Source organism: Somniosus microcephalus, chromosome 7, assembly GCF_052327205.1.
Source record: "Somniosus microcephalus isolate GS21.2 chromosome 7, FLI_Smic_1.0, whole genome shotgun sequence".
NCBI classification, from domain to species: Eukaryota; Metazoa; Chordata; class Chondrichthyes; order Squaliformes; family Somniosidae; genus Somniosus; species Somniosus microcephalus.
The window spans coordinates 92,612,500-92,638,256 of NC_140993.1; the positions used below are offsets into that span (position 1 = coordinate 92,612,500).

Here is a 25,757-nt window from a genome sequence, read left to right on the forward strand (position 1 = left end):
CTCTGATGATGTGGAATCTGTATGGGTAGAATTGAGAAATACTAAGGGGAAAAAAACATTAGTGGGAGTGGTATATAGACCTCCAAACAGTAAGGTGGAGGTTGGGGATGGCATTAAAAGGGAAATTAAAGAAGCGTGCAATAAGGGCACAGCAGTCATCATGAGTGACTTTAATCTACATATAGATTGGGCCAACCAAATTAGTAACAATACTGTGGAGGAGGAATTCCTGGAGTGTTTACGGGATGGTTTCCTGGACCAATATGTCGAGGAACCAACCAGAGATCAGGCCATCTTAGACTGGGAGAAAGGATTAATTAGCAATCTTGTTGTACGAGGCCCCTTGGGTCGGAGCGATCATAATATGATCGAATTCTTCATTAAGATGGAGAATGAAGTAGTTGACTCAGACAAGGGTCCTCAATTTAAATAAAGGAAACTACGATGGTCTGAGGAGCGAGTTGGGTAGGATTGAGTGGGGAATGGCGCTCAAAGGGTTGACGGTGGATAGGCAATGGCAAACATTCAAAGACCGAATGGATGAGCTACAGAATTTGTTCATCCTCCTACATCTGGTTCCTCGTCACAGATTATTGCCTCCAGTTCCCCCGTTTTATTCTGGATGCTGTGTACATTGCTGTACAGGCAGTTTGTCTTTAATAACTGTTACTTTTACTTTATTTTTAACAGTCCTTTTATGCTTCTGTTTTATAACTGTATTTGTTCCCTGACCGTTTATGTTACCCTTGTCCCTGATCTTGGTCTGACCATTACTCTCATCTCTTATTTCTTTTATCTTCGGACTTAGGTTATTTTCAGCAGATCCCTCTCTCCGGCTTACTAGTTTAAAGTCCTATCGACAGCCCTAGTTGTCCTTTCCACTCCAGTTCAGGTGGAGCTCATCCCAGTGGTACAGCTCCTTCCTGTCCCAGTATTGGTGCCAGTGTCCCATGAAATGGAACCACATCGTCCCACACCAGTCTTTCAGCCACGCTGTTTTTTAAATTTGGTACCTAACTGCTGATATTCCCTTAGCAGGACCTCCTCTCTTTTCTTCCCTATGTCAATTGGATCTTCCCCCTCCCTTACCAAGTTCCTCTCCAGTTGCTCAGAGATATCCTTTACCTTTGCACCAAGTAGACAACACACCCTTCTGGACTCTTGGTTGCTACTGCAGAGGATGCTATCTATCCTTCTAATTATCAAATTACCAATGACTGCAACCTTTCTATTCTGCTCTTTGGACTGCCTCCTGTTCCACAGTGCTATGGTTAGCATTCTGGCTGTCCATCCTGCAGCCTACATCCTTATCCTCACAGGTAGCAAGTATATTGTACCTGATGAACAGGATCAGTGTCTGCAGGACCTCATTCTCTATTTTCTCTTACCCTGCTGACTAACAGTCACACTCTCTCCATCCTGCACCTGCACTCTGGAGAAACTATCCAGCGGATACAGGAAACTTTGTGCTATCCGACACCCATGGGATCGAGCTGCTGCTGTTGCCTAAAAAGTGCCGTACTCTCCAGAGTTAATGTTGAGAGATACAGAGATTCTTATCTCCGTATTTGACAACAAACACTGTTGCTTAGCAACAGCTTCTAAACACTCGGGTGTGGCCCTAAAGCTCTGTAGCTGAAGCTGTTGTTATGGCTACAGACCTTGCACAGCTTGACTGTTCAAACAAAGCAAAAAAAACCCAAAAAGAATAAAAAACGGCTGCTGATTTTTGCCAGTGGCTCCAGATTGCCGGATAGCTCACCTCCGGATAGCACAAAGTTTCCTGTAGTTGGATTTTATTCCTCAACATCTCTTCAAGCATTTCTCTTCCAAGCAGATCTTGCATAATAAAAACACATTCCTAAATCAACAAAAGTTCAAAATCAACAGTTGATTTATTTAAAGATATTTTACTAATTTAATATGTAGTATACATAATGTATGTATAACTTGCCCATCTTGTTGAACTACAAAAGATCTTTTATTTCAATAGTGGTCCAAAACTAGCCAGCCCTGTCTAAGTTGCATTGGGGAAAGCTGCTTTATATTCAAGCTGATAAATTCCCTGGGCCTGATGGCCTACATCCTAGGGTTTTGAACGAGATGGCTATAGAAATAGTGGATGCATTGGTTGTCACCATCCAAAATTCTGTAGATTCTAGGACAGTTCCCGCGGATTGGAAGGTAGCAAATGTAACCTCATTATTTAAGAAAGGAGGGAGAGAGAAAACAGGGAATTACAGACCAGTTAGTCTGACATCAGTAGTAGGGAAAATGCTAGACTCTATTATTAAGGACATGGTAACAGGGCACTTAGAAAATAATAATAGGATTGGGCAGAGTCAACACGGATTTATGAAAGGGAAATCATGTTTGACAAGTTTTTTGAGGTTGTAATTAGTAGAATAGATAAGGGGGAACCAGTGGATGTGGTGTATTTGGATTTTCAGAAGACATTCGATAAGGTGCCACACGAGGTTATTAAACAAAATTAGGGTTCATGGGATTGGGGGTAATATACTAGCATGGAGTGAAGATTGGTTAACGGACAGAAAACAGAGTAGGAATAAACGGGTCACTTTCGGGTTGGCAGGCTGTAACTACTGGGGTATCACAAGGATCAGTGCTTGGGCCTCAGCTATTCACAATCTACATCAATGGGCCATATTTTCCAATCGGAGGCTTCTTGCGTGCCTCCGATCTGGAAAAAATCTACGCACTTACCTAAGGGCTCCCGAGGTGCGTATAGTCCCAATGCTGGGCCTCTCGAACTCCAAGTGTGCAGGGCCTACGTATCCCAGGGGCGCATGCGGTTCGCAAGCGTCCCTGGGATCATGTGGAGCCAAAGAAGGGAATGGAGATCAACCCAAAACACTTCAAAACATTAAAAAAAAAAATTTTAAATCACATTTTTAAAATTAGTTGAAATGGCAATAAATTAAATATTTTAAACAAAAATTTAATTTTTTGAAAAATGTAAGTTTTTTTACAGGGCTAGAAATAAACGTACCTCTTTTTAAAGTATTTTTAAATGATAAATGACTGAAATTTTTGTTTTTTTTACTTTTTTCAACTCTTATCCTGGTAAAAGCAGGCCTTATGCCTGCTTTTACCAGGCGTAAGAATTCTAAAGGTTTTCTGCGGCCGGAGGGGTTCCAGAAAGTGGAACTATCCGCCCGCAAAGGCCCTTCTCTAGGGCAGGCGTCTGATCGGTCAAGAGCAATCTTGACAGATCGGAAATGCCGATTTTCAGCGCATGTGCTGTGCATGCCTGAAACAGGCATTTCCGACATCCCTACGGGTGGGAAAGGAACACTGTGTACCTACCCGTAGGGATCGGAATATCTGGGCCAATGATTTGGATGAGGGGATCAAATGTAATATATCCAAGTTTGCTGATGATACAAAGCTAGGTCGGAATGTAAGTTGTGAGGAGGTTGCAAAGAGGCTTCAAGAGGATATAGACAGGTTAAGTGAGTGGGCAAGAACATGGCAAATGGAATATAATGTGGAGAAATGTGAAGTTAATCCACTTTGGTAGGAAAAATAGAAAAGCAGAGTATTTTTTAAATGGTGAGATTGGGAAATGTTGGGTGTTCAGAGGGGCCTGGGTGTCCTTGTACACGAATCACAAAATTAACATGCAGGTACAGCAAGCAATTAAGAAAGCAAATAGCATGTTGGCCTTTATTACAAGAGGCTTTGAGTAGAAGAGTAAAGATGTCTTACTGCAATTATAAAGGGCCCTGGTGAAACCTGCAGTATTGTGTACAATTTTGGTCGCCTTACCTAAAGAGGGATATACTTGCCCTAGAGGGAGTGCAACAAAGGTACACCAGACCAATTCCTGGGGTGGAGGGATTGTCCTATGAGGACAGATTGAGTAGACTAGGCCTATATTCTCTGGAGTTTAGAAGAATGAGAGGCGATCTCACAGGGATTCTTACAGGGCTTGACAGGGTAGATGCAGAGAGGATGTTTCCCTTGGCTGGGGAGTCTAGAACCAGGGGTCAGAGTCTCAGAATAAGGGGTTGGCCATTTAAGACTGAGATGAGGAGAAATTTCTTCACTCAGAGGGTGGTGAATCTTTGGAATTCTCTACCCCAGAGGGCTGTGGAGGCTCAGTCGTTGAGTATATTCAAGACAGAGATCGATAGATTTTTGGATATTAAGGGAATCAAGGGATATGGGGATAGTGCAGCAAATGGAGTTGAGGTCGAAGATCAGCCATGATCTTATTGAATGGCAGAGCGGGCGAGGGGCCGAATGGCCTACTCCTGCTCCTATTTCTTGTTCTTATAAGCTAATTTTTTTGCCATTAGCAAACTGAGAATAATATAACCTATATTCTTTTAACAAAAATGAAGGAATACCTCTCAGATTTTTTGTTTTTTAGCTGTCTGGCACTTCGATGTTTGGAGGTTTCAGTCGTTTGTCGATAACTTGGAATCTTTGTTCGTCTAGCTCCCTTCTTGTGATTCTCTTTACAGCTCTCACTTTCACTCTCAGATGTATGATCAATATCTCGCTTTGCTTTTACTGTAGTTGAAGTAGCTGGAACCTGAAGAATGAAGAAATCCAGCATGAAGTACATTTTTTCTGGTAAGTTAGGTTCCACAAAATATTGATTGCAAAAAGCCAATTTAAGCAGAATTAGTCTTAATAGCCATGCAACTCTTTACTGTAAAATATATTTTATGTCACAGTGAAATCAATAGGAGCACAATGATTTATCAGTGATATAAAACCTGTGGTATACTTGCCCAGAATTTTAACTTTAGAATACTACTTGTCTTCCACCCATCCCTCCAAGATTATGCTTTTAGCTGGAGCAATTAAATGCCTATGTTTTAACTCTGTTTAAAATAATTTAGCACTGTAGTTAAGGGCTTAGACAATTTTAAAATGCAAACAATAATTTTGACTTGCGCAACTGAAAATGGGACACAGGATCTCATGGTAACAATGAATGACCCAGACCAAAATATCAGAATTACCAGGACTTCAGTATTAGGTTTAAACTCATCAAAATAACTGTTAGCATGGTTAAACTCTGGCAATGTCTGTCTTCTTATTCATGGTTGTCTGAAGTGTTATTTTTACTATAAACCATTGCGTGTTGGGGTTCACAAGCCTGCCTGCTCAGTCACACTGACAGTCAAAAATGGCTACACTCGGTTGCATGGAACTTTAAAAAAGGAGTTGGGGTATTTCTAAAGATAGCATTTCATTTTTTTAAATTTTTTATAAATACTCCATCTTTAGGGAAATAAATTATTCTTTAATTAAAGCGTATGTCTCTGGCTTTCTCTTATTTTTCTTCAGACTAGGCTTCACACCTGATTAGGCCTAGAAAGCACAACCATGTCTATCAAACCGCACAGATGAACATTTTAAAAACACTGTTCCAGCAATCCAAGTACCATCTCTGGTATTGCATTTTCAAAATTAGCAAAAGGAATGCAGCTTCCATTTTTACGTTAGGGAAATTTCTGTCTTTATTTTGTGTAGGTATTTGTCACATTAATAGGGGCACAGTTACATGACGGTATCCATTTGAGACCAGTCCCGGTTTAGAGCAATATGGAACCAGTGCACCCCAACTTATACTGTTAAAACTGCATCACTCTCCAGTCATGCAAAGCAGGCATGTGTGCAGACATGCTCAGCTCACCAGCATCCAAACACCAGTTACATTTTTTATACTAGCAGAGTTGATGAGGTAGTTATAAAGAATAATAATTAATTGTAAACACTTCCCACGGTCAGTTTGACTGCCACGGAACTTTGGAAAGTTTGCTTTGCAGTTATACTACAGCTAATGCAAAGCTAAAGTAATCCAAAATTACAATTTACAAAAATGCAAAGCACAGTCAATTCATCGATGAATGTGTTTCTCTCTGAAGCTGAACATGCTTATAAATTCCACGCACAATATTCAGTCTTTACTCTCTGCTACTCTAAAGAAATTCCCTCACCGCTGCATTTAAAGAAAAATTGCTTCTATTTTAAAACATATTTCTAGTTTCAGAAAATAATTTTTGCAGGATGTTATACACATCATAGCAATGTTTTCCAGATGGGGATTCACATGCCTTTTGTGAGATTTTCCGTTGGCTGTAAAGCACTTTGGGGTATCTTGAGGTTGTGAAAGGCGCTACATAAAGTTTGTCTTTTTTTTATTTCTTTGATTAATAAATGGCACCCTTGAATGCATAACTATCTGAAGTGATTTTAATTCAAACTGCAACCAGGTGCTAGAATGGAGGAGGAAAAGAAATAGAAACACACCAGCAGGAGAATTTGGTCCAAAAGGGATAACAATATATGCTGTGCGCTACAGATCTAAATAGCAGTCAGTATTTCAAAATTATTTGAACATTTGCATTTCATCAGTATATGAATGATGCCTAGAAGATTAAGGTTCATTATTTATCCTCATTTACAAAAATCTCATCATATATGAAGACATTTATTGCAAATCATACTAAAACACCTCCCACTAAATGTGTGATACTGTATATGTACCAATATTTACAACACCTGCAATAATTACAATAGTGTATACAAAATTTTAATAATGTGAGTGAGCATTTTTGAAAAACACTGCCTAGTCAGGCCACATAATTACATATACAAACTGCAATGTTAAACCAACGATTTTTCCTTTAGAAGTCATTCCTTTCCGACAATCACCTGCTGCAACAGCTGAGAAATCTGTCTTTCCAGCTTCTTTATTCTTATTTCATTGAACACATCGACAGTGCTGCGAACCTTCGATTGCTCCAGTTCTGGTGAAGAACTAGCCTCAGTGGCAGACATTGGTCTTGCAGGATCAGACACTGTGGTACGATGGCGATAATGAGCAAGTACCTCATCAATTCGTGGAGTGATCACAGGTAGCCCCAACGAAGCCTATATTTATTACAGAAAAGGGGACATATGCAAACATAAAACACAAAGCGTTAGAAATTTCTATCATCTATTACAGTGGCACTTTAATTTAAAATATTAACTTTTCATTAAACTTAAGAAAAACAACTGTGTATATAGTTATGTTATTGTGTCATCTACTGTATGCTGCTGGTTTACAAATCTGGGAGATTCTTGCAAGACCTTGTGCCAGGTGAAAATTCTACTTTATTGCCATTTGCACATCCACATCAAATATTCCATATAATTTTCAAAATTTATAACAATCATATACAGTACATTAAACTTGTGAGCATTTTTAAAACCATCAGAATTTTAAATAGCAGCTTATCTCTTGAATGTGTGCAATATCTTCTTGGACGCTTCCTATGTCCAAAGGTGGCACATTTGTTAAGCACCCCAGACCATGGCCAATGTTACTTGCCAAAAGATTTTTTTTTTATTTTTTTAAAAAAGGTAATAGTAAAAATAACCCATCCAATTTTACCCTCTTCCATCAATCTGCATCCTACCACTCTGCAGTTACCAAGCACTATTTTTGTTCAAAACAGCACAACTTTACTATTGAGAAACCACAGCATGTCACCAGTTTTGACCCGCTTGATCTCAAATAACAACCAGCCTAACTACACGGATTCCCTGCTACTCATAGCAACATACGCAAACAATTGTCACAACCACACAACAGCAGACTGCAGCTTTCTACTTTGCAAACAGCAACTGTACAACCGTTCACTACACGTATAATTTAGCTATTACATCTATTTATAATTTAGCTAAGTAGTTGAAAGATAAAAGATGGAGCTTAGTTTACTGAAAAATAAATATTAAACAAAAATTCACGAGCCTAATGGTCCATGTTCTCTCTCATTCATATAAAAAAATCCTTTGTGTGTTCCTTATCTAGCATTTTTAAAGCACAAAGCTTTTTTTTTTGCATTAGCTGCAAGATCTGGGCTCAAAAGATAGGATTTGCACTAAATTAAAGGCACAATGATAGTTATCTACCTGCAAGCGCACAAGCTTTTCTTTTTCCGAACTGACATCCGAGGTTAAAAAGGATGCACTACAGGTTGTGCCATTTAATCTGGTACAAGTCAGAGCAAATACAATTTAGTATTTCAGATATTCCTGTGTATTGCACAATACTGTGCAACATCAGGTTAAAAGGAGCATCGTCCCCTTACCGTTGCTTTTTAAATTCATAAATTGCTATTCTACATATCAGGATTATTGAAGTCCATTGAACTGCTCTCACCTCATTTTCAGAAAACTAAGATACTCATAAATGACTTGGGACACCATTGGAATGCTGGACACCAATCCCTCATATCCCCAGTTGGTATTTCATTGTTTAAAAATGCATAATTGCTGTTCATTGGGGGTCCCTTGAACTGCAGTTACCAGAGAGAATGGAAGTGCAGAAAGAAAAAAAACTGAAGAGTTAGACAATTCAGATTATTTTCCAAACCTCTCACATATAATCGTTGCACAGCTGGCTGTTCACCCTCAAAGAATGGGGTCACAGAGGAGAATTGTTCAAGCTTTTTGTCTTCACATGCCATTTAGCTCCATAGCATGGAGCCTAGTGGACCACATATGAAGTTTAAAGCATGTGCATTTAGGTGTTCTGATTTAGGGATTTATCTGCCAACAAGGCGACAGTACCAAGGACAGCCCCTTCTAAACCTCCAGGTGCACAAAATTTTAAAAAACAAACAAACCAGTAATTAGGAAGTAGAAGCACAAATAAAGTTGCTTAGGCTTCATGAACCAGATTGCCAGGACCGGAAAGCCAGAAACAGCCGACGGGTCAGTTTGGACACTCCTGATCTAGAGAGTGAAAAAAACAACAAAATACAAACCTTTTCCACATTTAAGCTAGAGTCAGATGATAACAAATACTCCAAGTAGTCTTCTAAGCCAGGTATATCCAAGGGGCCTCCTTCACTTGAATGGATAGATTCACCAGACCGCTTTAGTCCATCTAGCACAGTCAGCTGAGTTAGAGATTGAAGCATTATTTCTCTGTAACCTGAAAAAGTTTGGGACAACTTTCAATTGTAATAGATTACTTTTTATGTGAACCATTTTGCAGTAAGAAAAACAGTCTAAAAGTAGCAGGTGCTGAATGAATACTCTGCACGGTCTTTTCTAGTTCCAATCTTATTTTCTTGGATCTATGTAAAAATGTTAATTTTAAAATATTGGTTTGTTCTTTTTGGCATGATGTTGGGATTCTCATTCTCTTTCCTTAAAACAGCTCTTGTTGCTGCAACTATAGGTGAAGTCATAGTCCTGTGACTGATTCATCAAGTAAATTGTATGCTCATATGTCACAGCTAGTAGAAAATCACAAAAATGTTATTGCAATTTACAAAGATTGTGGGACATCAATGTATATATTTTTTGTTTTGTTTTAAATACAAGCATAAAACCATTACAAACTCTAATGTACAACCCAAAACCATAAACTCTATGGCAGTAACTTATTTACGTGCTGCAACGATTTAGCAATTTTTATTCAAGCCCTAGTTCTCTCCCTTTACTTTAATTCAAAGACCAACTATTTACCAACGCCGTGTGTCTAGTGTATGTGTGTGTACAGATTTTAAATACATGTGCAGAGTTTGGAAATAATCTTACTAATTGAACCAATCCCAATACTGTTGACTTTAACAAAAAAAAGTATATTTTTATTTCTACCCTTATTACATTAAACTATTTGAAATTATACTCGTCATATTCTGAAAGACAGCTTTAATGCAGGTTTCAAAAAATACTTAACAGAAGCAATCAGTAGAGATGGTTTTTCAAATTTCCATCTAAAAGCCTAGCAACATTATTAAAATATAATCTGCATGTTACAATATTGGTTGAGTGAAGTACGTGGACTGAATAAGCATTATATAAATCCTGCTGCATGCACAGTCCCTTTGTTAAGAGATTAAGATTGAGAAATAGTTAAGAAATCCATTTTATGCAAAAGAATCACATTGTTTTCATTTTATTAATTCTGTAGTTAAAATCTTACAATTAAAATACCTGCAAATGTAGCTGACAGGCAGTATTTGTAGAATGTCAACAAATCTAAGGCTGTAACTGTCATCATACAAAATAGCCTTGCATAGTTCGAATTGTCTCATGGATACATCGATGGCCCAGATTTAATGGTGGTAATAACGGTGAAACTGTCAGCGTTTGCCGCCATTAACCCTCTGAAACTGACAGCAGCTTCAGGATTTAGCGCATGCACAGATAAACACAGAAATCCTGAAGTTGCGGTCACTCATTCACTACTCCGTCTCAGGCTGCGCTGTGGAACTCCCAGAGCCGACAATCAATTCAAATCACTTGAACTGCCGAAAACTTCTCCTTTTACGATGGAATATTGCTGTTTAAAACATTAAGGGGGAGAAATTCAGTTGTTTGCGCCACCCGTTAGCGCCTTAAGAGGGCGATAAGTGGGGCGCGAGGTGGCTAGCGCCCGGCGAGACCTGCGCCTCTCGCGAAATTGAGCCGACATTTAGCGGCGGCGCAAAACTGCAACGCCTGATCAGCTGCGCGCGCAGATCCTGATGTCATTTCATGGTGCAACGCCCTTGGGGACATTGCCAATATCTCCCAGTTCACGGTGCATTGCTGCATCCGTCAAATCACGAATGCCCTCTTTAAAAGGAAACGTCAGTACATTTCCTTCCCCATGACCCCGGACAAGCAGCAAGAGCGCGCACTGGGATTTGCAAGAATAGCGGGCTTCCCCATGGTCCAGGGCGCCATTGACTGTACGCATGTGGCTTTGCGGGCTCCGCAAGAAAATGCCGAGGATTACCGCACCGGAAGGGGTTCCATTCGTTGAACGTCCAGTTGGTGTGTGACCACAGACAGCTGATACTCGCGGTCAATGCCCGCTTTCCAGGCAGCAGCCACAACACCTTCATCCTGCGCCAGACTTCTGTGGCAGACCTTTGAGGCCCCGCTTCACCCAGGAGGCTGGCTTCTCGGGGACAAGGGCTATCCTCTGTGCACCTGGCTGATGACCCCGCTCCGTGCGCCCAGCACCCCTGCTGAAGAACGATACAATGAGAGGCATCAAGCGACCAGGAACATCATTGAGCACACAATTCGCGTGCTCAAGCAACGGTTCCGCTGTCTGGACCATTCCGGGGAGCCCTTCAGTACTCACCTGAGCGAGTCTCCCATTTCATTGTAGTGTGCTGCATGCTGCATAACCTGGCAATCCTCAGGACTCAGCCACTGCCAGCAGACATTGGAGCACCAGCAGAGGAGGAGGAGGAGCACCAAGACAAGAGGGAGGCACAAAGTGCAAGGGCCGTCCGTCAGCGGCTTATTGCAAGTCGGTTCTAGGCCCCCTCTGAGGGAATGGCTTCTGCCATTGAAAGAACATGAATGGAGCCGTTCCGCAACCGCTAAGCCGGTCAAGGCAACAAATAGTTCAAAGAGCAAACATGCACAATCTGAATAAAGACACTTCTTTATTTAACAAACTGTGTGCCCTTCCCGCATGACAAAGTAATAGAGAGAAACCCCCAAAAAAGCAGTCAGACACATAGCTGGCTCTCACAACCTGGAGACAATGAACAAAACAGTAACCAAAAAATGACCACGATCCTCGGCCTTCAATAAAACATTTAACAGCATTTTGCCACACCTCCTACTTTTTGCCCTTCAAGGGTGATCTGCTTCGCTTGCGAGATTCGCCCCTTCCCACCCTGCAGCTCCTCCGCAATGGGACCCCAGTGGCTGCAGCAAGGCTGGGGGAAGGCTGCTGAGTGTCAGAAACCGAGTCTGCAGATGCCCTTGAGGTACGGCCTGGACCAGCTCTGGGCCTGGAGGGCCCGGCTGCTGACTGCTCCAACTCTGCATGGGCAGCAGCAGTCTGTCCTACAGGTGGTGGCAGCTGCAGTGGAGAAGCGACAGTGTTGGCAGCAGGAATGCTGCCATCCTGACAGAGGACAGCAACTCCCTGGTCGGACGACACACTGGCACTCCCACGGGGCAGCACTGCAGCATGCGGAGCAATCTGCTGAAGCACAGACTGCTGGCCTGCTGCAGCGTGGCGAGGGCCCCGGCGATTCATGCCTGATCCAGCGAGGGTGGCAGCAGTCAGTGCTCGTGGGACCTCAATCTGCGTCTGCATGAGACCAACCACTGACTGCATTACACCACTAAGCACTTGCGTGGAAGCCGCCTGTGCTGCGCCGAAGTCCTGCAGACTCCTTGCATGTGCTGCGCCGAAGTCCTGGACACTCCTTGCCAGTGACTCAATGGATTCGGGCATCCTTGCCACTGCAGCCATGAGCTCAGTGTGCCTGTGCTCCGCCTGGGCGCTCATTTCAGCGAGGAGCCGCACCTCTTCTGCGCTCACTGTAGCAGGACTCGAGGCCAGACTCTCTCTCCGGGGAGAAGGCTGCCGAGCTTCCCTACACAGCCCCCCCCCCCCCCCGTGTTGCTGCAGCCCGCTGGTCCCCGGAGCTTCACCCTCCTCAGACCATTCCCCCTGCTCCCCTCCAGGGAAGACATGTCCCCATTATGGCCATGGGCTGTCTCGGCTGAGGGTGGCACTGATGGTCCGGCTTCCTCCTCGTCGTCGCCTTCAGAGTCACTCACAATGGCAGCTTGAGGGCCCGCCTCCTCATTGGCAAATCAGCATCTGAAAGCAGGGAGGTACAAGAGTGGCTTTAGCGTGAGGACAGGGCGGCAGTGAGGGAGGCATGAGTGCTGCAATGCACTGTATTGGTTCGATAGTGGCAAAGGATGCTGGTGTGAGGCACAAGTGGAAGGAGAGAGGTCAAAAAGGTGATCACCTTACCATTGCTGTCCAGAACGGGGTCAGCATCTCCAGTGGCGACGGGGCCAATCATCCAGCCTGCCATAATCCGCTGGACTCGCTGCTCCAGATCGGTGAGGGCTTGAAGGTGAGGCCGGCCTCCCCCGGTCCGTTGCTGCTGCATCCTGTTATGGGCCAGCTTGTCCTGCAAGAGAAAGGATGGGCTCGGAGTACAGTGTGAAGCCCTGATCTTGGCTGCACTGCCTCCCATGGTGGAATAGCCCTTACAGTGTGTAAAGTGCTGAATGTGCGTGTGAGTTTCATGAAAGGCCCATAGGTGTTGGAGGAAGGCTGGGCATTGGGGCTTTCAGGACCCTTTGGCCATAAAGTGAGGTGGACATACAGGGATGAAGAGGATACTGAAAAGGGTACTCACCCTGACGACCCGAGTGAGGTCGTTGAACATCTTCCTGCATTGCACAGGGGGCACCATGCTGCTGGAGGTCACTCTGCGAGCCACCTCCCTCCAAGCTTTGCGATAATCGTTGGGCAACGGCCTCCTGCCACTGTCCGGGAACAGGCTAGATCGCCTGCGCTCCACCGCGCCAACCAGAACCTGCAAGGCCCCCTCACTGAACCGCTGCGCTCGCTCCCTGGCTCTCTCCATGGTCCTAGGCATAAGAATGTGGCAGCAGGTCTGTCCAGGCCGAGAACCAGGGCTCCGATGCGCAGGGTGTGGCTGCAATCCAAGATCGAACCTCCCCTTGAAGAGCTGACCGGCGCCAGCGTGTCTGCGTGCAATCGCTAACTGGCCGCACCTGCGCTGCGCCCACCCTCGGTGGTAGTGCCTCGCTTCTCCGGCTTAGTGCCTTAAGACAGTCGTGCAGTGCCTGTGTTAGTGCTCCAAGCACCTCCTGGGGCGAAGCAGGTCAATTTAGCAGTAGGTGGCGATAATTTGCACCGGGCGCTAAATTTCGCGCCCGCTTGCGTATTACGCCCCAAACGTGGCGATACTGAATTTCTCCCCCTAAGCCTTGTTGTTGAAGAGGTAAACTGGGTTTTAACAACGTACTGACTGCTGAGCAACCGTTCTGGCCCTAAAAAAATAATTTTATATTTGTGGAATGCCAAATTTTTTAATTAATATGATTAAGAATTACAAGTTTTTATTATAATTTTTTTCCAAGTTTGTTTATGATATTTCAGCTTCTAACTTAATCCTATGTGTCTATCCCAATCTTTATTTTGTTTCCTGTAAAATTTATTAAAAGTAAATTATAATCTGTGTATTTTACTTCCAGGTTTGCTGTCTATGAGAATTCTTCAATGTGATTGGCTGCTTAGCCATCACTGTTGCTGGACACTGGTGATTCGCTTGATGGCGCCCCAGATTCAAACCAAGGCTGGGAGAGCTGAAATTGATGCCACAGAGATCACTAGATCTTTGTGGGCAGCTTTCTTTGATGTCAGTGGCGATCGGCGTCGCTTCGCCGCTGACCGCAATTTCCGGGCCATTATGTTTATTCTTTTCTGTACAAGTAAATAGGTAAAGCAGTTTATCTTATGACCTGAGATCATGCTGTGGAGCCTATTTGTGTCTTTGGTATGTTGAGCTAATACAGTAATACCTAATGTAAAACCAATTATTTAATAAATGGCAATTGTTTGACTCCATGCATTCCAAAGTCCAAGAATTCATCTTTGGCATATAGGCAATATTACAAAATTTACATTCCTAACACCATACCTGGTGTTTGACATACTGGGTTGTCGCTTCCATCTTTCGCCAGAGTAAAGTCCGTTAAGAAGCACAGACCCACCATGCATTGCAGCAAATGATTGAAGTTACTAATGCAATTACTGTGAAGATCTACAAGACTTAACTTGTGACCAATACCATGAAGGTGTAAAAAGCCTGCAACGCAAGAAACAAAAATATTAGCATAGTCATAGAAGATTACAACATAGAAACAGGCCATTTGGCCCATCATATTTCCACCAGTGTTTTTCTCCACAAGCCGCCTGGTTTAATCCCACCCTACTACTCACTTCCCATACCCTTTAATATTCCTCTTGTTCAAGTGACCATCTAATTCTTTTTCAAAAAGGATTTATGGACTCCGCTTCAATAATGACTTGTGATGGCACCATTCCAGAAGCGTACCTCTTTCAGGGCATACATTGGTTTTGCAACCTACTAATTACATACTTGAATAGATTCCACTGTTGGTTTGTAAAACTAATGAGGGGAGGGGGGAGGATTCAGGAAACGGTAAATTCAAAAGCTGCAAGAGAAATGTCAAGGCTGTACAACAGAGTAGCGATTTGGGTAAAAATAAGCAGACTGGGTGAGGAAGGGACAAAGAGCTTGACAAAGGTAATTGGGCATAAAAACTAAGGTGACATCAGAGAAAAATTTTAAAAAGTTAAAGCTAAAGGCAATATATCTAAATGCGTGAAACATTCGCAACAAAATACATGAATTAATAGCATAGATAGAAATAAATGGGTTTGATCTAATAGCCATTACAGAGTGACCAAGGTTGGGAACTAAATATTCTAGGATACTTGACTTTTAGATGAGATGGGAAAAATGGAAAAGGAGGGAGGGTAGCCCTGATAATAAAGGATGGGATAAAAACAGCAGAAAGGATCTTAGCTCAGAAAATCAAGATGTAGAAACAGTTTGGGTGAAGCCAAGAAACAAGGGGCAGAAAACACAGGTAAGAGCAGTTTATAGGCCCCCTAACAGTAGTTGTAGTGTCGGGCAAAGTATAAATCAGAAAATCAGAGGTGCATGTAACATGGGTAATACAGTAATCATGGGGAACTTTAATTTTCATATAGACTGGGCAAACCAAATTTGCAGTATTAGTGTGGAGGACGGGTTCCTGGAATGCATTCAAGATCTAGGGTCTTAAATCTGAACAAAGCAAACTACATAAGTATGCGGAGCGAGTTGGCTAACATAGGTTGGGAAACTAGATTAAAAGATATGATGGTAGATAAGCAATGGCAAATATTTAATGGATTAATTCATAATTCACAACGAATATACAATCCCCTAAGGAATAAAAAAAAAACCATGGGAAAAGTGGTCCAACCGTGGCAAAGAGAAGTTAAATATAGTATTAGATTAAAGGAAGAGGCTCATAATGTTGCCAAAAAGAGTTGTAAGCCTGAAGATTGGGAGGATTTTAGAATTCATTAAGGATGACCAAGAAATTGATTAAAAAAAGATACGAGATTAAACTAGCAAGAGACATAAAAACAGATTGTAAAAGCTTCTATATGTATGTAAAAAGGAAGAGACTAGCGAAAGTAAACGTGGGTTCCTTAGAGGCAGAGACAGGAGAAATTAAAATGGGGAATAAGGAAACGTCAGAGACATTAAACAAATGCTTTGTATGCGCCTTCACGGTAGATGACACAAAAGTAATTCCGGAAATAGTGGGGAACCAAGGGTCTAGCGAGAATAAGGAACTTAAAAGAAATTAGTATTAGTAAAGAAATAGTGCTGGAGAAATTAATGGGACTAAAAGTCGACAAATTCCCTGGACCTGATGGCCTACATCCCAGGGTTCTAAAAGAGGTGGCTACAGAGATAGTGGATGCAATCGTTTTGATCTTTCAGAATTCCCGAGATTCCAGAACGGTCCCCGTGGATTGGAAGGTAGCAAACGCAACCCCGTTATTCAAGAAAGGAGGGAGAGAGAAAACAGGGAACTATAGGCCAGTTACCCTGATGTCAGTAGTTGGGAAAATGCAAGAATCTATTTTAGGGCGTGGTAACAGAGCACTTAGCAAATCATAGTATCATTGGGCAGAGTCAACATGGATTTATGAAAGGGAAATCGTGTTTGACAACATTTTTTGAAGTTGTAACTAGCAGGGTAGATAAGGGAGAGCCAGTGAATGTAGTGTATTTGGATTTTCAGAAAGCATTCACTAAGGTGCCACACAAGAGGTTATTAAACAAAATTAGGGCTTATGGGATTGAGGGGTAATATATTAACATGAATTGAGGATTGGTGAACAGACAGAAAACAGAGAGTAGGAATAAACAGGTCATTTTCGGGTTGGCAGGCTGTAACTAGTGGGGCATCGCAAGGATCAACGAGTGGGTTTCAGCTATTTCCAATCTATATTAATGACTTAGATGAGGGGACCAAGTGTAAGGTATCCAGGTTTGCTGACAATACAAAGTCAGGTGGGAAAGTAAACTGTAAGGAGGATGCAAAGAGGCTGCAAAGGGATGGAGACAGGCTAAGTGAGTGGGCAAGAACATGGCAGATGGAATATAATGTAGAGAAGTGTGAAGTTATCCACTTTGGTCAGGAAAATAGAAAAGCAGAATATTTTTCAAATAGAGAGAGATTGGGAAATTTTGGTATTCAGAGGGACCTGGGAGTCCTTGTACAGTCACAGAAAGTTATCATGCAGGACAGCAAGCAATTAAGAAAGAAAATGGTATGTTAGCCTTTATTACAAAGGGATTGGAGTAGAAGAGTAAAGAAGTCTTACTATTATTATAATTATATAAGGCCTTGGTGAGACCACACCTGGAGTACTGTGTACAGTTTTGGTCTCCTTACCTAAGGAAGGATATAATTGCCTTAGAGGGAGTGCAAAGAAGGTTCACTAGGCTGATTCCTGAGATTGTCCTATGAGGAGAGATCGAGTAGACTAGGCCTATATTCCCTAGCGTTTAGAAGAATAAGAAGCGATCTCATTGAAACATAAAAAATTCTTAAAGGGCTCGACAGGGTAGGTGCTGGGAGGATGTTTCCCCTGGCTGGGGAGTCTAGAACTAGGGGTCACAATCTCAGAATAAGGGGTCGGCCATTTAGGACTGATATGAGGAGAAATTTCTTCACTCAGAGGGTTGTGAATCTTTGGAATTCTGTACCCCAGAGAGGTGTGGATGCGCAGTCGTTGAGTATATTCAAGACAGAGATCGACAGATTTTTGTATTCATAAGAACATAAGAATTTGGAGCAGGAGTAGGCCATATGGCTCTCGAGCCTGCTCCGCCATTCAATAAGATCATGGCTGATTTTCGACTTCAACTCCACTTTCCCGCCTGATCTCCATATCCCTTGATTCCCTCAGTGTCTAAAAATCTATCGATCTCAGCCTTAAATATACTCAATGATTCAGCATCCACAGCTCTTTGGAGTAGTGAACTCCAAAGATTCACAACCCTGAGTCAAGAAATTCCTCATCCCAGTCTGAAATGGCCAACCCCTTATCCTGAGACTATGACCCCTAGTTCTAGACCCACCAGCCAGGAGAAACAACCTCTCAGCATTTACCCTGTCAATTCCCCCTCAGAATCTCATTTTTTTTTTTTTTTTTGAATTCGCTTATGGGATCTGGGCGTCACTCGCAAGGCCAGCATTTATTGCCCAACCCTAGTTGCCCTCGAGAAGGTGGTGGTGAGCCGCCTTCTTGAACTGCTGCAGTCCGTGTGGTGAAGGTACTCCCACCACAGTGCTGTTAGGTGGGGAGTTCCAGGATTTTGACCCAGCGACAATGAAGGATCGGCGATATACTTCTAAGTCAGGATGGTATGTGACTTGGAGGGAACTTGGAGGTGGTGGTGTTCCTATGTGCCTGCTGCCCATGTCCTTCTAGGTGGAAGAGGTCGCGGGTTTGAGAGGTGCTGCCGAAGAAGCCTTGGCGGGTTGCTGCAGTGTATCTTGTAGATGGTACACAATGCAGCCACAGTACACCGGGGTGCCAAGCAAACAGGCTGCTTTGTCCTGCATGGTGTCGAGCTTCTTGAGTGGTGTTGCAGCTGCACTCATACAGGCAAGTGGAGAGTATTCCATCACACTCCTTACTTGTGCCTTGTAGATGGTGGAAAGGCTTTGCGGAGTCAGGAGGTGAGACACTCGCCACAGAATACCCAGCCTCTGACCTGCTCTTGTTGCCACAGTATTTATGTGGATGGTCCAGTTAAGTTTCTGGTCAATGGTGACCCCCCAGGATGTTGATGGTGGGGGATTCGACGATGGTAATGCCATTGAATGTCAAGGGGAGGTCTCTCGCTTGTTGGAGACAGTCATTGCCTGGCACTTCTGTGGCGCGAATGCTACCTGCCACTTATCAGCCCAAGCCTGAACGTCGTCCAGGTCTTGTTGCACGTGGGCACGGACTGCTTCATTATCTGAGGAGTTGTGAATGGCGCTGAACATTGTGCAGTCATCAGCAAACATCCCCATTTCTGACCTTATGTTGAAGGTTATTGATGAAGCAGCTGAAGATGGTTGGGCCTAGGACACTGCCCTGAGGAACTCCTGCAGCGATGTCCTGGGGCTGTGATGATTGACCGTCAATCACCACAACCATCTTCCTTTGTGCTAGGTATCACTCCAGCCAGTGGAGCGTTTCCCCACCCACCCACCTCCCGATTCCCAGTGACTTCAGTTATACTAGGGCTCCTTGATGCCACACTCGGTCAAATGCTGACTTGATGTCAAGGGCAGTCACTCTCACCTCACCTCTGGAATTCAACTCCTTTGTCCATGTTTGGATCAAGGCTGTAATGAGGTCGGGAGCCGAGTGTTCTTGGCAGAACCCAAACTGGGCATCAGTGAGCAGGTTATTGGTGAGTAAGTGCCGCTTTATAGCACTGTCGCCGACACCTTCCATCATTTTGTTGATGATTGAGAGTAGACTGGTGGGGCGGTAATTGGTCGGATTGGATTTGCCCTGCTTTTTGTGGACAGGACATACCTGGGCAGTTTTCCACATTGTCGGATAGATGCCATAGATATGTTTCAATGGGATCACCTCTCATTCTTCTAAACTCCAGAGTGTATATATTAAGGGACTCTAGGGATATGGGGATAGTGCAGAAAGGTGGAGTTGAGATAAAAGATCAGCCATGGTCTTATTGAATGGCAGAGCAGGTTCAAAGGGCTGAATGGCCTACTTCTGCTCCCATTTCTTATGTAATTTACCAACTAATATTTTGTGATAACTATAATTTATCACAAACTGTCACTAAAATTGGTATCCTCAATCAGAGGTCATAAAGAAAGTTGACAGGAGAAACTTAAATTGCCACCCTGTTGTAGTGGGGGCCAGGGGAAGAATGCTTCTGGAGTTGGGGATTGAGGCTCTTTGCTAGGGCAGACTAGAAGCAGCTTTATTCTACTCTATTCATGTTATACCTGATCTAGGAGAACGCAACACGAACAGTGAACAAAATTGTACTATACTCTACCACCAACTAGCTCAATAATAAATCACACAAATACAATAGGATCCATGGAAGCAGCTAATATTGAAAGCAAGTCACAGCAAATGACATATTGAGGTTTTGGACATCTATATGTGCACTTGATACTAGAGGGAGAGAAAATGAGGACCAGCAATATATTACTTTACAGACACTTTAAAATGGGGCAAAACATGCACCCTCACGCTAAAGATGTTGCATGGACCATCACTTGACACATATTAATCTTTGCAATTTTTTGCCACTGGTTCCTTCCAGGCTGCAACTAGAGTTGTCTGCAATATTAGTTAGGGTCTGTATGACCTCATATTGCCCAATCTGCTGCTCCTTCTAGATGCCACCTAAGTGCTAGTGTCAAGAAAGGAACTAGCTCTAAACGTCGACATGAGCCTCTTGGGACCGAAATGGCCCTCGCTTCGTGGTAGCCACGTCTTGTATTGACCTTCTGCAGGCTGCTTCTTTGCTGCTTCCTTGGCAGTCTGGCCCGGTCTCCTTCCTGCAACACATGAGGTGGCTGTACAGAGGGTTCCCACGTGTTGCTATCCAGAAGGGTAGATGCATTTTGTAAGAGGACTCCTGCTATGTCCTAGTTTCAGCCAGCCAACTCAGTGGGTGGTCTGACTGAATGATTCCCACTAGATTCTGGATGCCCTGGGAAATGATGGCTTGGACCCTGGCCTTAAAGTTTGAGAGATCAGAAGATGGCACTCTGTCCAGCCTCCCCACAAAAGCCTAAGGGCTGTAGTTTGCACATCCACTGACTGATCCTGGTCCCTTGTGCTGGGGTACGGCTGCAGATGTGCTTGGAGCTGCATCATGCCTCACCTGATGTTGGTACTTTGGGTGGAGGTGGATTGCCTCCACGTGTGATGGTTGGACAGCATCCTCTTTTTCAATGCAGGTCCCAAGAGATCTGAATTTATGGGCTCTTCAGCAAAGCATTAACCTCTCCCATGCCTCCACTCAAGAACAGATGGCACTTCTTCCATTTCCCACTCCTCTGGTTCCACTGTGATTCACTTAGTACCAGTCCGTACCCTAAAATAGCTCTCTATCTACCCCCATCGAGTGCATGTCTCTGGGCTGGTGAGTGGGAGAGAAAAGGTGAAAGACGACGTGGGCAAGCTAGTGCCCTAAACAGATGGGCCTGAATTATTCTCACCCCCCACTGTTTCTCCTTGTGTGAGGAGAAAGAGGTTAGAATGATATACAGAGCGGCAAAAGAAAGAGTTACTAATATTGGATTGCTGGAAGGTAGCCTGGGCAGGACATTGAGAAGATGCATTTACAGCATATATTTGAATAATACAAGGAATGCCACATGGAATCCACCGGTACTATATATGTTTTTCTTTAACTTTTTCATTTAGTTAAACACAACACTGGAATCACTAAAATCACATTTTTAAAATACTTTTTTAGGATGCTGCATTAATTTTCCATTTGTTCTTTGGTTCATTTTTGGAGAGCAGTGGGACTGAAAAATGGTATGGCAGTAATGACTCCCTAACTTTAGAGATGCTCAGGAACTTTTATTTTTACAACAACTTGCATTAATATAGTGCCTTTAACATAGTAAAACATCCTAAGGCTCTTCACAGGAGAGTCACCAAACAAAATTTGACACCGAGCCAAAGAAGAAGATATTACAGCAGATGACTAAAAGCTTGGTCAAAGAGGTAGGTTTTAAGGACCATCTTAAAGGAGGAGAGAGAGGTTGAGAGACGGAGAGGTTTAGGGAGGAAATTCCAGAGCAGAAGGAACGGCTGCCAATGGAGGAGCAATGAAAATTGGAGATGCGCAAGAGGTCAGAATTATAGGAGTGCAGAGATCTCGGAGGGGTGCAGGGCTGGCGGAGGTTACAGAGATAGGGAGGGGAGAGGTCATGGAGGGATCTGAAAACAAGGATAAGAATTTTAAAAATCGAGGAGTCAGTGAGCATAGAGGTGATGGGTGAACGGGACTTGGTGCGAGTTAGGATATAGGCAGGAGAGTTTTGGATGAGTTCAATTTTAGAGGGTACAAGGTGGGAGGCCGGCCTCAGCAGTGGTTTGTTACAACAATGCACTGATCATCTCCTGAAAATTGTAGCTGGACTGTTCGCTATAAGGTCACGTGATGTAATATTTTATTTTAAGTCAATGTTTGTCTCAGGATCGCAATTGAAGGCAAATTGACTTAGCATCCAGCAGTTCCACATCATTTTATCTCCAATGTATTGTCTAGTGGCTGCAGTCATTTCAATACACAGAACAGTCTGTTGTCCAAAAGCCACTATGTAGATAAGTTTAAACTTAATTTTTACTGAAGGGACTGGCGCGCAAGCTAGCGTTATATTCATCCCCTTCTTAAATCAATAGGAAATGTAGTGGGCAACCTACGAGTTCTCCTGATAAGCAATTTACATTGATCAAAGCCAGCTGCAAGACCTTGGTTATGCAAACTCAGTACAGCAGAAAATAAAAGAAGCGGATTTCGATTCATAGGATATGTGGTCTGCTTATTCATGAACCACTAATTGATTTGATCATCAAAGTAATTTTACTGCAATGTAATCTTCAGTCCAGCAGTGATTTGCATTTATGTTTTGCTTTTTCTTGTTTTTAAAATATACAAGCGAATGTGAGGAAAACTTAAGAGACATAGGCCCCAAAATTCTTCCTCTCCTAATCTGCTTCACAACTATGGTAGGGTAGATCTTTGGACTGCTGTGGAGTTGTGTTACTGACCCCATCCAAATTCCTGGAGCCAACTCTTGTGAATAATGGTGGGCAGGTAGAGTGTAACTCCTGCCTGCGATAGGAAAGTTATGCTGGGGCAGGGGAATCTCTAGCTGCTCTTTTTGGACCTCCAGAGCTATGAGGAGAATCAAGGGATATGGAGATCGGGCAGGAAAGTGGAGTGGAGGTCAAAGATCAGCCATGATTTTATTGAATCATGGAGCAGGCTCGAGGGGACGTATGGCCTACTCCTGCTCCAAATCTTACGTTCTTAGGAAATTCAAAGGGGACAAACCAGTAAATAAAAAATACCACTATCACAACTTTATCTTGCTTTTATGAAGCACCTTTAACATAAAAGAAATCCCAAGGCACTTTAGAGACATAAAGAAAAAGTGGAGAGAGACAGAGGAGGAGATATTAGAAGGGGTGACTAAAATGCTTGGTCAATGAGGTAGGTTTTAAGGAGCGTCTTAAAAGAGGTGGAGAGATGGAGAGATTTAGGAGGGAATTACTGAGCATGGGACCTAGGTAGCTGAAAGCACAGCCGTCACAGACAAGGGAAAGGAAGGCAGAACTTACAGGAGGTCAAAGTGAGAGTAACAGCGAATTCAGGGGATGGGGAGTGGGCAGAATGGGTTGTAGTTCTGGAGAATGTTGCAGAGATGGAAAGATTGAGTTGCTGGAAAGATTTAAACACAAAGATAATAATTTTACAATACATACATTGGGGAACTAGGACCCAATGTGGGTCAGCGCGGCAAAGGGCAACGGATAAGTAGAACAAGCAGAGTTTTGGATGGGATGAAGTTCATGGAGCGCAGAGAATGCAAGGCTAAAAAGGAGAGCATTGAAATATTCAAGTCTGGTGACAAATGTATGGGTAAGAGTGTCAGCAGAAGATGGGCTGAGGTAGTGATGAAGACGATAGATGTTACAAAGGTGGAAGTGGACATCTTTGTGATGGAGAGCATATGGGGTCAAAAGCTCAGCTTGTGATCGAACAGAATGGTGTGATTGCCAAAATATCTGATCCAGATGGAGATAAAGGCAAGGAAGAGCATTAGAGATAGTGCCAAGGGTGCAGAGTTTATGCCGGGAACCAAAGCAGGCTTCAGTCTTCTAAACATTTAGCTTGAGGAAACTGCAGCTCATCCAAGAATGGATGGCAGGCAAGCAGTCTGACAGCACAGAATCAGTGGCGGGATCGTGCTGGGTGTCATCAACATACAGGCGAGAACTAACCCCATATCTTTTTCTCAAGAATGGGACTAGTAATCCAGAGGCCTGGGCTAATGATCCGAGGACGCGAGTTCAAATCTCACCACAGCAGCTGGGGAATTTAAATACAGTTAATTAAATAAATCTGGAATAAAAAGCGAGTATCAGTAATGGTGACTATGAAACTATCAGATTGTTGTAAAAACCCATCTGGTTCACCAATGACCTTTAGGGAAGGAAATCTTCCGTCCTTACCTGGACTAGCTAATATGTGACTCCAGACTCACAGCAATGTGGTTAACTCTTAACTGCCCTTTGAAATGGCCTAGCAAGTCACTCAGTTGTAACAAACCACTACAAGAAACAATAATAAGTGTAAAACCGGACAGACCACCTGGCATCAACCTAGGCACTGGCTTCGGACACAACAACAGGACACCCAGCCCAATTAACCCCTGCAAAGTCCTCCTCACTAACATCTGGGGACTTGTGCCAAAATTGGAAGAGCTGTCCCACAGACTAGTCAAGCAACAGCCTGACATAGTCATACTCACAGAATCATACCTTTCAGCCAATGTCCCAAACTCCTCCATTAGCATCCCTGGGTATGTCCTGTCCCACTGGAAGGACAGACCTACCAGAGGTGGCAGCACAGTGGTATACAGTCAGGAGGGAGTGGCCTTGGGAACTCTCAACATTGACTCCAGACCCCATGAAGTCTCATGGCTTCAGGTCAAGCATGGCAAGGAAACCTCCTGCTGATTACCATCTACTGCCCTCCCTCAGCTGATGAATCAGTACTCCTCCATGTTGAACACCACTTTGATGAAGCACTGAGGGTAGTAGGGGCACAGAATGTACTCTGGGTGAGGGACTTCAATGTCCACCACCAAGAGCGGCTCAGTAGCACCACTACTGACCGAGCCCTGAAGGACACAGCTGCCAGATTGGGCCTGGGGCAGGTGGTGAGAGAACCAACATGAGGGGAAAAACCTACTTGACCTCGTCCTCACCAACCTACCTGTCGCAGATGCATCTGTCCATGACAGCACTGGTAGCAGTGACCACCGCACAGTCCTTGAGGCGACAAAGTCCTGACTTCACACTGAGACCACCCTCCATCGTGTTGTGTGGCACTACCACCGTGCTAAATGGGATAGATTCAGAACAGATCTAGTAGCTCAAAACTGGGCATCCATGAGGAGCTGTGGGCCATCAGCAGCAGCAGAATTGTATTGCACCACAATCTATAACCTCATGACCCAGCATATCCCTCACTCGATCATTACCCTCAAGTTTGCTAGTGCTCTGGGGGAGCGTTTAAACTAAAATGGCAGGGGGTTGGGTACCCGAGCAGGGAGACAGAGGAAAGGGAAACAAGGATATAAGCAAAAGATAGGAAGGAGAAAAACAAAAGTGGCAGTCAGAGAAATCAACAGTTTAAATCAAACATGGTCACAGTAAATAATAATTCTAATAGGTCTAAGAACGTTAAAAAAACAAGCCTGAAGGCTTTGTCTCTTAATGCAAGGAGCATTCGTAATAAGGTGGATGAATTAGCTGCACAAATAGAGGTAAGCGAATATGATTTGATTGGGATTACGGAAACATGGCTCCAGGGTGGCCAAGGCTAGGAACTCAACATCCAGGGGCATTCAATATTCAGGAAAGATAGGCAAAAAGGAAAGGGAGGTGGGGTAGCATTGCTGGTTAAAGAAGGGATTAACACAGTTGTAAGGAAGGATATTAGCTCTGATGATGTGGAATCTGTATGGGTAGAACTGAGAAATACCAAGGGGCAGAAAACGTTAGTGGGAGTGGTATATAGACCACCAAACAGAAA

The 25,757-nt window shown here is 43.5% G+C and overlaps 1 protein-coding gene across 1 annotated transcript in view; it reads right to left on the bottom strand.

The window, feature by feature from the left end:
- lrrcc1 (leucine rich repeat and coiled-coil centrosomal protein 1) overlaps positions 1-25,757 on the bottom strand; it is a 237,238-nt gene that overhangs the window by 142,088 nt on the left and 69,393 nt on the right. Inside the window, exons 5-8 of the mRNA XM_085993949.1 lie at positions 14,472-14,639; positions 8,799-8,968; positions 6,697-6,915; positions 4,374-4,561 (exon numbers count right to left, since the gene is read on the bottom strand). Of these exons, the coding sequence (XP_085850075.1) occupies positions 4,374-4,561; positions 6,697-6,915; positions 8,799-8,968; positions 14,472-14,639 (745 nt within the window). The remainder of the gene's footprint in view (positions 1-4,373; positions 4,562-6,696; positions 6,916-8,798; positions 8,969-14,471; positions 14,640-25,757) is intronic.